This window comes from Polypterus senegalus, chromosome 7 (genome assembly GCF_016835505.1).
Source record: "Polypterus senegalus isolate Bchr_013 chromosome 7, ASM1683550v1, whole genome shotgun sequence".
Lineage (NCBI taxonomy): Eukaryota > Metazoa > Chordata > Cladistia > Polypteriformes > Polypteridae > Polypterus > Polypterus senegalus.
Window position 1 is genome coordinate 86,027,478 of NC_053160.1, and position 13,521 is coordinate 86,040,998.

General features: G+C 39.1%; 1 protein-coding gene across 8 annotated transcripts in view; it reads left to right on the plus strand.

Moving 5' to 3' along the window:
* LOC120532692 (dmX-like protein 1) overlaps positions 1–13,521 on the plus strand; it is a 315,909-nt gene that overhangs the window by 246,546 nt on the left and 55,842 nt on the right. For all 8 annotated transcript variants that reach the window (XM_039758971.1, XM_039758975.1, XM_039758976.1 and 5 more), the window contains one exon: positions 4,952–5,069. In XM_039758971.1, the coding sequence (XP_039614905.1) occupies positions 4,952–5,069 (118 nt within the window). The remainder of the gene's footprint in view (positions 1–4,951; positions 5,070–13,521) is intronic.

Sequence of the window (13,521 nt, forward strand, 5' to 3'; positions counted from 1 at the left end):
GGAGGTGAAAGATGCTTGAGACTGTTTTTGATGAACTGGGGATGAGCCTCCACTGGCAACAGTAATTTGCAAGGACAGTCATGTCCCTATTCAGCTTTCAGTCCAGCTAATCAAAGGACATCACCTGCCACCCGTAACAGATGTTGTCTGCATAAATGAACTTTCGAGATGATGTCTTGAGTAGGTTGTTCATGTAGAGGTTGAAGAGTGTTATCGAAAGGACAGAGCCTGGTGGTAACCCATTTATCTGCTCCTGTTTTTAGCTTGCTTTGGAAACCGTTTTCAATGAAGGTAGTTAGTGCCACTAAATAGTCACATATGCTGTATCCTGGTCGACACCCAGCCTGATCCAGTGAAAGAATAGATTCTATCTACCATGGGTGAGATATGCTGGACAACCAGCCCATCCATTGCCTTGAAGCAGGCACTAAGTAAAGAAATTGAGTGATAACTGGCCAGCAAGACTGGGTACTTTCCTGGTTTGGGGAGTACTGTAATATTTGTCCTGTCGCCAGAGATGTGGAAGCGTGCCCTTCGACTGAACCCTGGAGTATAATCCTGCCAGCCATCTTGTTGCATTTGGACATAGGCGCTTAAGAAACTCTGGGTATACTGTACATGTCATACCCTGCTGCTGTTGCTGCCTTTATTACACCCAGAACTATTTGCTATTCATGTGCTGTGTACACCTCTGGCATTCTGTACTGGTTTAATCTCTCAAGGAACCACCGCCACTCATCATGAGCCACTCTTTTGGCACACTTATGAATATGCAATCTTCAGCAGCTAGCTGGCCACTTGGTTTGGGCAACAAGGGAAATATTCAAGACTGGAGGTCTAATAAGTGAACCACGCCTTTCTGTAGGAAGCCCTTAAGTTCATTGACTGGTACGTCTCCTCCTATTTGAACCGCTGTGTTGCATCCAATGACTTTATGACTTGCTCTGCGATGTCGGGATCCCCAGTTGCATCATAGTGTTTTAGTAGTTCCTCTACCTCCTCTGTTAGGCAATATTTGTACACATGGCGGTATCCATACAAGCTGCCCAGAACCGTGCCCTACAGAAATGGCTATATGCCTCTTATTCTGGGATGCCCCTTAATGGGATCATGCACACGCTGCATTCCAGCGTCACTGTATACTGCTCCCAGTTTACCTTCCTGGTTTCCGAATAGTTTGAATATCTGGAAGCCGGAGGCTTAAGTGAATGAAAGTGGGGCAGTGTTGGCTTTTTGGGAAATAATTTAACATAACACATAAAACTAGCTGTGGATGACTGTGGACACCCAGCACAGATCAGGGCTGTACTCTTCTTGCCGTCATGCAAATATGAAGGTACCTTGTTTTTTGTAATCGTGTTTTAGTTGGAGGTCATTATTGTAGGCCAACTCCATAAGTAGCCCATCATCTGCATTAGCCTCCTGATACCCCGAGCTTTGGTGGTGACATATACTGATGTATGATCAACACCTGGCAATATCACCTCTTCCCACTTCTCACTTGGTGATTTATAGACATTAGCAACATGAAACCCACCAACTTGTATAATATCACCGTGTTTAGTAGATTGTGTCTTTGTTGCTCCTGTAATGTTACTGCTAACATATAGTAAGTGGCTCAGCCATGTTTAACATGAAGACTTATGACATCAAAACCTTCTATAGTAAATGGTCTTGCGTTATCTGCTGTGAAGTGTGTTTCCTGCAGGCAGACAACATCAACTTCATATTTGTCTGCTAGGACATTGATGAGCCTCCGTTTGGTGGCTGATAGACCTTCAACATTCACTTTGAGAGTCTGTAGCGCTGGACCCATGGCATGAAAGTCTTGAGTAAGCTTCCTGTTGGAGATTGTTGATAAGGGGCCAGGATTCAGTGAGTTTTTGGAATTTAGCCCGATGCTGCTTGGATTATTAGTTTCTCCTGCCAAGCCAAGGTACTTACGGGAAGCACGACATGAATACTGATCCATCCCACATTTAGACCACAGATCAGCACATAGTTCTTACATTTATAGATAACTACATATTTGTGTAAATGACAAGTGTAAGTCTTCCATGGTAGGGAGACATGTTCTTGAATAAAATGTTGTTTGATTCATAAATGTGTTGAATTTTATTATGTTGTAGTGAAATGGGAATAAGTTATATCAACAAATTAAATTCTAGAGGTGTAAATTCTTTCTGAAATGTTGGTAGTGTACTTTTTTTTTACTTCGCCTTTTATCATTCTTTTGTTTTAGAAATTTATTAGTTTTCGCATAACCCCTTGGGGTCAGAGTGCAATATCATCCATTGTACTGCACCCATGGAACAATTGCAGTTTAAGGGCCTTGCTCAAGAGCCAGGCAGATTAGGATCTCTTTTGGCAACCTTCTAAATACCAGCACAGATCCTTAACCTCAGAGCGACCTTAGTGGCTCTTACTTCATGCTGATAACTAAACTTTAGTGCCTAAAAAGAGTAAGAATTGAGGGGCATGAATACTATTTTGCTGACAGTGTATTGGCTGTTAACCTAGTAATTTGTTCCATTTGGGACATTATGCTGAATTTAACAGTCCTGTGCTGTTCCTCAAGTCTGAAATTACATCACAATTAATTACAAAAATTAAGAAACAAAATGTTTAAACTGCATATTTGAAGTTAATAAAATATAATCCCGACTGATTAGGACCGAACAGTCTGTTCTGTAGAAGAAAGGAAGAGACTTGGTTGGAGATGGCACTTTCCAGAGTTTTGGATAGGAAGCAGAGAAGAGGCATAGGTCTGTAATTAACTACTTGAAATGGATCAAGAATAGGCTTCTTGAGGAGAGTGTTACTATGGCCTGTTTGAACAATGTGGGAAAAGTGTCTTTGCTGAGTGAGGTGCTGATGCAGATATGAGCGAGGGAGAGATAGCCTGGAAGAGATGAGGGGATGGGGTCAAGTAGACTGGTATTGGGTGATTTCAGAGGATTTTGAAAACAGTAGTAGTAGTGGAGAGAAAGAATCTAAAGTTGTGGTATATTCAGGATGGCTGGCAGGGGTGATGAGAATTGACTGCTGATGACAGTCACCTTTTACGGAAAAAACTTTGCAGATGCATCAGCAGTCAAGGAGGTTGAGGGTGGGGGCAGTAAAAGGTTGAGGAGATATGTGAAAGTGGAGAACAAACTATGAGTGTCAGAGATGCTAATCCTATTTTGGGAAACTTACCTGAGCACTGGTAGTAGAGAAAGAACAGGAAGATACATGAGATTAATTCTCATCCAGATCAACCTGGTCCTTTGATTTCAGCTGTCCTAAGCTGTGCTTGTAGGCTGCATAGAGTGTTTGAAAGCTGAGGGCATGAAAATCTTTCATGTGCAGGCCTATCGGAGAAAGTACAAACAGCATTAAGGCAAGAGGACAAAGTTGTGCTCAGGGTGTCAGTGGAAACATTAATGTCAAGAGATGAGAAGTGGCCAGGAGGTGGGAGAGCAGAGGAGACTAGGGAACAGAAACAGGTTGGAGAGATGGAGCAGAAGTGAAGGTGGAGGACCCAGTGGAAAAAAGGGAAGGAGCAATGAGAACAGAATGAACAAGTGATCAGGCGTATGTAGTGGAATAACAGTTATGTTTGTGGGTGTGCAGTTCCTTGAGAGAATGAGATCCAGAAGTTTACCATCTTTGAGTGTGGCTAGGATTTGGAGTTGTATGAGGCAGAAAGAGGAAAGAAAGTATGTAGAAGAAGAACCATCCAGGTGAATGTTTAGGTCCCTAAGGACCAGAAGTGGACTGTTATAATCTGCAAGAGTTGAGAGCGGTACATCTAGCACATCGAGGAAGTTCCTTATTGGACCTGGAGGGTAATAAAGAACAGCAGTGTTAATTTTAATAGGGTCGGAGGCAGTGATTGAATAGCACTGAGAAGAAGTGTAATTACAGTGTAAATTCCTCTTCCTCTTCAAGTGGACCGATAGGTGTAGGAGAAATGGAATCCCGAGGAAAGGGCTGTCTGTGTTGTCACAATTTCTGGATAGATCTATGTCTCAATTAGTTCCACAACTTGGAGTCCTCTTTGGGTGGCAAATGCTGGAATGAAGTCCACTTTGTTTACTGTGGACTGATATTTCTAGCAGCATAAGAAGAAGGTGTGGCTTATCAAAACAACAAGATTTTCTGCATCATGGCCTCTCCTGTTAGTGAGACGAGAGAGAAACATGTAATGTTAATGACATGAATGTATTAACAGCACATGTTGAGAAACAATCGAGTAAAGAAAATGTGTATCTGGTTGGAGAAAACTATCCATAGCTTTTATTGGTGTCCTTGCTCGGTGGACTCACATACATAGAATTGTGGTCTAGATGGGAGGAGGGCTGCACATGAGGGCTGACACTTAGCATCAGCACTGGAGAGCTCTTAAATATAGAGCAGCTGATTGAGCATAGCTGTGGTATTGAAGTAATTAAAAAGACAATTTTTTTTAACAGTGCTAATGAAGATGCTCAGCTGTACACCGACATGTCAGCTGTTTTTGTTATTTTCTGTACTGCTTTCACAAGCAAGTCAGTACTCACTTTCTGATCTCAGTAAAAAAATGGTTTGCAATTAATACATAGAGTGAGATTCAGTGCCATTTTACTGCATGGTCAGCTCTACCTTTTGCAACAATATTTATGTTTTAATAAACAGCATTTGGGCTTGTAATAATACCTTTAAACCATTTTATGCAGGACATAAACTCATGTTTAGTTCCAAGCTAAGTTTGATTTATGGTCTGTTGTTATTGTATGAATCTCATAATGTTTTAATTTAAACATCAATAGTTTATGGAAATAACATTTTTTATTTATTTCTCTGGGTTTTCACAAGTTTAACTTGACCTTTTTGGTAGTAGTCTGACTTCCATTTATTTTAGTAGTTTTTAGTGTGTGTTCCACATGCTGAATCTTTAACCGTATGCCTGGTGTATTTTTAATTGCAGGTCAAAGTACCATTCAGCACTTTCTGTGAAAAGGCTATGGCAGTACCTTGTTAAACAGGAAGAGATACAGGAAACATTTATCCGAAATATATTTGCTAAAAAAATATGTCAGACTGAGGTATGAATGCTTTTTATCCTTCATGTGATACATTTTGTAGAGTTCCATTTTCTATGAAAGATTCCTTAAGCAAAAATTGTGCTAACGTGTTTGTGTTCATTACACTAGCCTGCCTTAGACAAAAATGGTGCTAACCAGTAGCGTCATTTCTCACTTCACATTCTCAACTGCTCACATTTCATTCAAGTATCCTGCTTGTATTGTCCTAAATCTTAATTTGTTATCAAGTTTGGAGGATATCTCTCAAATAAATAATTACATGTACTGTAAATGAAATGCCTCCTATGCATGATTCATCTCATTCTTTTGTCCATTGTCTTGTGGCTATTCTAACTTACAAATGTTAAAAGTACTGTGATGAGAGAACCTTAACTGAATAAGCTACAGCATACTGAAATTTTGACTGTAAACTTAAAGTTCTACAGTATTCAAAAAGTGCATCTGTTGAGGCACATTTCAAATCACTGTGTTTGGTTTTTCTTAAATATGTTCTTAATAACTAGTGATTTCAGTGTTTATCATTTTGTAATGTAAATATTTTCAGATGACTGTAAAGAAATTTCTTTCAGCTTTTCATGTGTACAGTTCTTAGGCTACTATAAATTCTACTTTTTTACTTGCTTAAAATAACATTTTTTCTAAGTATCACTTTGCTTTGTTTCAGAGAACAAAGCATAAAAGGGAAAAAAAGTATGGCATTAGTTTTATAAATTGTGAGTGGTCATGATTATAACCCATGAAGTTGCTGAATGTAAGTTGTTGTAGTTAGTATTAGACTTTTGTATCCCTTCATAGTTCTTACTTATCTTGCAATGTCAATTTCAAGTACATCAGCATCATTAAAGACCCAAGTAATTTTTTGTATTATTGCCTGTTACTTTTTATTTTTGGGTACTCTGACATGCCGATATAAACTCCCAAACTTCTAATCATTTATTATTTGTCAAGTGAAGTTTATTAGTTTTTTATGGTTAGAAACTGCTGCTTATAGTTTGTATAACTTATGAAAATGTATTATTTTAGTAACACTTCTATCTCATCATTGTTTTTACCTTACTTTTTTGAAAATTTTAATCCAATTAATTTTAATCCTTGAGACATTGCCAGCTGCAGGATTCAACAGTCAAAACTTTGACAAAAACATTGGCAGGACAAAATGGATATAACCAAGAATAATATGCTGCAAATTTAATATTACGTTGTTTCTGTTCTAAATTTGCTCTTATAAACAAAACTATGTAATATTGAACATTAAATTGTATAAGTTAGAATGTAAAAAAAAAATAGTTTTTACACTAAATTTTGATGATAAATGGTTCTTTGGTTTTACACAAAAAATAATTACAAACTAACAGGGCTAATCTCACCCACTATTTCCATTCTCTCCATTTCCAGTCGGAGGAAGTGCTGGATGTTTCTTTTAATACTGTTAATATTTTTACTTTTTCTCATGGTTTGTAAAGCAATAAGTGGCTAAGAATCATGTGCTGTTGCTTAAAAGACTTAGACAAATGTGAAATTTGAAAACACATCCCTTCACAAAGAATTGTGCACTACATGCCAAGATCAAAGAGAAAGTGGAAATGCACATTAAAAAAAAGTGAAGATTGTTCCTGTCTGTTCAACATTTTAATACTCTTTTGATACCAATGCTTTTTTAGCGTACACACAGAGGGCAGAAGAATAATTTTAACTGCCCATGCCTTTTTTATTAAAATGTATGTGTTTCACAGGTGAAACAAATTTTTTTTACTTTACATTATAATGGCCTTCAAGTATTTACTTTATAATTATTAATTTAGCAGATGGCTTTATTTGCAGCAGCTTAGAAATGTTTTGCAAAAATGAGTTTGATTGTTTATCATAAGACTGCTAAGCTAACAAATAATACAGAGCAAAATGTCAAAGATAAGCACAGAAAGAATAGGTGGTAGATCAGTTGTGCCGGACATGGCTTGAGACTTCTACAGCATAGGATGCCATTTCAGTGCTATGGGTAGAAACAGTCGGTCAAGGAATAACATGAGGAAATAAACTAAATTGAGTTTTTCTCATTTCTCCACTTTACAGTGGGATCAAAAATGTAATACAGGCAGGGCCGGTGGCACCATTAAGGCAAATTAGGCATTCAACTAGGACGCAAATCATAAAGGGGTGGAAAAATTCCAGCTGCACAGGTTAGCTACTGAATGGATAGCAGACTAATAAGCATAACCTGGGGTGCAAAATAACCTAGCAACAGCACTGAATATAGGTGACCTGAATACCCAGTCTATATACTGAAATTATGTCTTATTGCTTTAAGCAATGTGCGCAAAGTCAGCAACCAACCCAGACTGCATGTGAAACAGCTTGTTAGATGAGGTAGCTAAAACGGGCATTGCTGACACTGAAAAGGCTAAAAGCAAATTCTAAATTTTCCATTATCATTGAAGGAAACCAGGTTTTGCATAATGCAATAAGTGCTTGGGTCTCTCAGAATAGAATCAGTAGTAAAACAATACTTTTATAATGCTAGATACTGTATGTTTATTGCATACACAACATGTCTGGAGTAACATAGTGTTGAAATTAGTGGAAAGTAAAGCAAATAACCATTTGTTTATATTCAAATGTCAATTTTTGATTTTGGTTAAAAGCATTTGTAATATATTTGAATGATATTGTATTTGTGACATTTGATGTTATACTCCTATCACATGCTGGAGAATGGTATAGAGTAGGCACGTAATTTGCTTTATATACCTACAGTTTATCATTTTGATTTAATCTGCATTCAGATTTAACAGACCCTGCTTGTAGATAATGAAATACTGTTATTGCAATTTTTAATATTATGGTGGGCATGAAAAATGTAAAGATCATATACAAATGTGTTTTTCATTTGCATTCCTGAGCTGATGTTTCAGTTGGATCAGTTGGAGTAGCACATACCCTCTTTTTAGCTGACTTGATCATTAAATTGTTTTAGTCTTTTTAGTATTTTGGTTTTGTCTGAAATCTTACTCACCAGTATCTGTTAGCCGATTATGCCCTCAAAATAATGAAGAGTTTCTACTTTAATGATTAAGTGAGTCTGTAGTTATGAAAGTTCATTCAGATATTCTTCTTTCATTTGTCAAATTGTGTTCTCGGATTAAAATTTCATTTTTGGAGTCATAAATGTGTCTTAGTAAATTAAGTCAGTCCTGCTTTTTTGTCCTTTATCATTCAGGAAATAATACTGTATATTGAAACTATAGTTTTCATACACTTGGTAGCCTTGACCTGTTCTTTTTTCATGTCCACCTTTTTTGTTTGGCTACTAAAATATTGAAATCTTTTTACATAAATGAAAAAAGGGAAAACTTATTTTAGGATTTTGCTTTAAATTAATTTAATATTACTGAAAACACTACAGCCAACCCTTTCACAACTGTGAGGTTTAGGGGCAGAACAGATGTGAAAGTTTGCAATTAATAACTGGGGGGATTTGGCAGCCCCTAACTGTGGTGGGACATGTTACAGCAAGATATTTTTGTGGTTTCATTTATTGATTGCTGTTAGGATTTTTTTTTTTCCTTTTTATATATATAACTTACCTCGCTGGTTTACCACAATCAGCACGCACACTAATCTGAATGAGTAGATTGAGGTTTAGTATCATGTGTTATGCATGGCTTCAGATTTATTATCCACGTCAATAAACAAAGAGAATTAGGAGAAAATTAGGAGAAAAGAAATCAAGAAGTGGGCGAGTGAGCATGAGCTCAAGAAAGGTGAGAACTTAGAAGGATGGCTAGAGCTCGACATGGATTATCTGTTCCCTGCTGATAGAGGTTTTATCGGTAAGGTGCCGGCCTTTCTACCTGCCAAGGGAATACAGTTTTGTGCTGGTGGCAAATGCTAACCAGGCGCTAGCGGAACTCTACGAGATCATCAGCAAACTGCAAACGACGCACCCTGAGGCATTTTTCATTATTGCTGGAGACTTCAATCAGGGCAACTTGAAATCAGTTCTCCCAAAATTCTTCCAGAATGTGAACTTTGCTACTAGAGGGGGAAGCTGTCTGGACAATGTTTACACGAGCGCTCCTGATACCTACAAGGCCTACCCCATCCCCACCTCGGCTATTCAGACCATATCAGCGTGTTTATGATTTCTGAAAACAAGTCCCTGCTGAAGCGCATTAAACCAGCCCAAAAGAACAGAGTGTGGCAGGTTGGTGCTGTTTCTGCTCTCCAAGACTGCTTCGAATTGACAGACTGGGACATTTTCAGGGAGGCTGCCACGGATGGTGACTCCATCAATCTGGAGCAGTACACAGACTCTGTGACTGGCTATATCTCCAAATGCATAGAGGATGTTACTGTTACCAGGGATGTTGCCACAAGAGCCAACCAAAAGCCCTGGATGACGAGAGAAGTGCTCTAGCTGCTCAAGATCAGAAATGCAGCCTTCAGATCTGGAGACAAGGCCGCCCTCATAGGGTGGCCAGAGCCAACCTGTCATGCGCTATAAGGAGAGCTAAATGGGCATATGCGCAGAGGATTAACACGTACTTCAGCAACACCAGAGACGCATGCCGTATGTGGCAGGGCGTTCAGACCAGGGTTATTATAGTTTTGCATTTTATATTTTAGTTTTTATTTCTATAGTTTTTCTGACCTTACTTGGAAATTCAGTTTTGTTTTAGTTTTCCTTCATCATGTATTTTTAGTTTTTATTTCACAAAGACATTTCTATTTTATTTTTATATCTATTAGTTTCATTTTTAGTTTTAGTAATTATGGCATGGAGCTCCTACAGAGTTTAGCTTTGTGTCACAATCAGACAGAACTGCACACTTAACAGATTTGGATATGAGTTTAATGTTAATGGAAGCTTACTACACTACATGGTTTTTGTCTGATAAAACAAGCGTAATGAAAACTAGATACTGAATATGAACAATTTTATAATTTTTAAAATCTTTTCTCATGAAAATCACAGGGGCTTAGGAAGGACAGAGCTTTTGGACTTGAATCAGTGTGCAGACCCCACATAGCTATATTGAGGGAAACAAAGAAAAACAAGCATGTAGTGTCAAGGTTAGGGGCAATATCAGGTATTTTGACTTGTGAATATGAAGTAAAAAAGCTAAATTAATAAAAATAGAATAAATACAAAAACCCCATTAGTATGTTTAGTTTTTCGTCACTTGGCAGACTCTCTTCCCCTACCTACCTATGTTTGTATCACTTTGTTGTTAATCAATGCTTTTCAAGCAAAAGTGATTGGTCAGCAACAATATGCTGATCTTGTATGATGACCTAGAAAGTCTCTCGTTCAGTGTTGTTTTATTTTCAAAAACCGGAAGTGGTCTCCCCACAACTTTTTCGTATACTCAGTTATGGGGATAGATATTTGAGGAGTAAACCGCAAGACAACGATTCTATTTTTATATTATGTACATTAAAGAACCATCAAGAACAAATCAAATCAAATTAATAATACATTGAACAGTTATTATAAAAGTAAAGTTGAATAAATCAGACTCTGCAGCTGCATGAATAAAATAAAAAAAATTGGGTATGTGTTCAGGTAAAGTACCTCTTCCGGGTGATGGATTTGGCCCAAACGTTAATACAGATCTACAATTGTGGTGTAACAACCACGTCCCGAATTTCATCCATCTATCTAGTTGCGTTTTTGAGTTATCGTATTTGTACACACACACAATTCCAAAAAAACTGTATTTTTGGACTCTGGGAGGTCTATAACGTCAAGATTCTTCAAAATATCAATTTTTTCGTTACTATACTTTCTCTATAATTCATATATGAGAAAGTAAAAATGATGCTTCCTGTGCGAAGTGGCATTTGAATTACTGTCAACAAAAAGCAGTCACCTGAGAAATAAACTGAAATGTTTCTCACTCGTGATTTTTATTTCCATATGGTAAAGGTTTTGTTGACCAGCACATTCTGTTTTCAGCTGTTTGAATTACAGCTTGATATACAACAAGCGCAAAGAAAGGTGGCACGTAAATCTCTTTCTATTTCACGCGCTTTACGCCCATATTCAGCTCACTCTGTCACTGCAAATGCTGAGTGAACAGCCGCCCTCCGTCACCAGCCTCCGTTCACTGGATGAATATGTGTGGGCGGCTCATGGTGGATGACTCTCTGTTTTAGAGTGTCACAGGTGGCTGGGGGATAGACCTGGCTGGGATGCCCCAGAGTAGGGCTTACATCTCCCCCAGACCACATGGGGGCAACTGCCAGGGGGCGCCCCAGTGCCTTAGGAGTCCAGGACCTCAGTACTTCTGCCTCACCCGGAAGTGCTGGGGGGAAGAGAATCGGGAACACCTGGAGTGCTTCCGGGTGCGCAGCCGGCACTTCCGCCACACTGGGGAGGCACCTGGAGCACATCTGGGTGATTATAAAAGGGGCCGCCTCCCTCCATGCGATGGCTGGAGTCGGGAGAGAAGGAAGGACAAGGTCTTGGAGGAGGCAAGGAGGCAGCCTGAAGAAGGAAAAAGCATTTGAATTGGCCTGGACTTTGGGGACTCTTGAGGATTAGTGTGCACTTGTGTAAGATGGACAGTGTAAATAAACTTGTTGTGGGTGACCTGAACGTGTCTGCCTGTCTGTGTCTGGGCCGGCTACCACAAGAGTTAAAACTTACAAGGGTTAAAGACTAACAGCAAGAATATTCATTCAAAAACGAAAACTAAAAATATTTTGGTAAATTATTATTTTATTTCAGTTAGTCTTTCCACCTACTTTAATAGTTTCGTTTAGTTTTAGTTTTGCATTTCGGTTTTATTAATTACTAGCAAAATACCCACGCTGTGTTAAAGAAGTAATGAAAAAGAAAAGGAAACATTTTAAAAATAACATAACATGATTGTCAATATAATTGTTTTGTCACTGTTATGAGTGTTGCTGTCATCAAGGATTTGATTATCATTATTTCTTTCAATCAGGTTCGTATTTGGAGGACGTGTTGTGTTCAAGTTACATTCCGTGTTTGTCAACTGTTGTAAAGATATCAGGTTTCATTTATCGATTCCTTTCTTACTGCATCAATAAATAGCTCGTCTTCCTCTTTATTTGAGAAATCACATGCTGCATGCACGGGTTTATTTTACACTGTCTTCCTTTAGCTGGACATTGACTTTTTCCACCGTGTGCTTTGTTTCCGCAGTAGCTGCACTTATGAATATGCTTGTATGCGTCACTCGCACGGTAGAGTGTTTCTATTGGATTGCCGCTGACAGACGGCCTTATATGGCAGGCACACAATTACGTGGGAGGCGTGACGATGAGAGACGCAACTCCGCCTCACACGGCGACTGAGCTGCAGGCTATGGCCGGAATATATGTACATAAGTAGGTTCCAGTTATGACTGTTACGCGTAGAGTTTCGAAATGAAACTTGCCTAACTTTTGTAAGTAAGCTGTAAGGAATGAGCCTGCCAAATTTCAGCCTTCTACCTACACGGGAAGTTGGAGAGTTAGTGATGAGTTAGTCAGTGAGTGAGTGAGTCGGTCAGTGAGGGCTTTGCCTTTTATTAGTATAGATTTTATTTTGGTTTACGGAAAAAAATTTTAATAATACTTTCAGTTTTGATTCTTGTTTTCGTTAACTATAATAACCTTGGTTCAGACAATTACAAACTACAAGCCCAACCCACACAGCAGTGATAGTGATGCCTCCCTACCAGATGAGCTGAACAACTTCTTCGCACAGTTTGATGCACAGAACAAAGAGGCGGCAAGTAAAGCAACACCTCCCTCCGCTGACCAGGTACTCTGTCTCTCCATAACTGACGTGAAGAGGACTCTATCCAGAGTTAATCCACGCAAGGCTGCAGGACCTGACAACATACCTGGTCTTGTGCTCAAAGAATGTGCTAGTCAACTGGCTGGTGTCCTCACAGACATCTTCAACACATCTCTGAGCCAGTCGTCAGTCTCAGCATGCTTCAAGTCAACCACCATCATACCTGTGCCGAAGAAGTCATCAGTGATATGCTTGAATGATTACCGACCAATTGCACTCACACCAGTCATCATGAAGTGCTTCAAAAGGTTAGTCATGTCACACATAAAGACTAATCTTCCTGCCTCCCTTATCCCTCTTCAGTTTGCATAACGCTCTGCCCTTCACTTCTTCCTGACACATTTGGATAAGAAAGACACATATGTCAGGATGCTATTCATAAACTTTAGCTCCACCTTCAACACAATCATCCCTCAAAAGCTGGTTGTAAAACTGAGCAGGTTGGGCCTGAACACCACCCTCTGCAATTGGATCCTGGACTTCTTGGCAGAGAGGCCCCAGTAAATTCGGATGGGCTGCAACAGTTCTAGCATCATCACACTGAGCACTGGAGCACAGCATGGCTGCGTGCTTAGTCCACTGCTCTTCACCCTGCTGACTCACGAATGCACAGCCACGCACAACACCAACCACATAATCAAG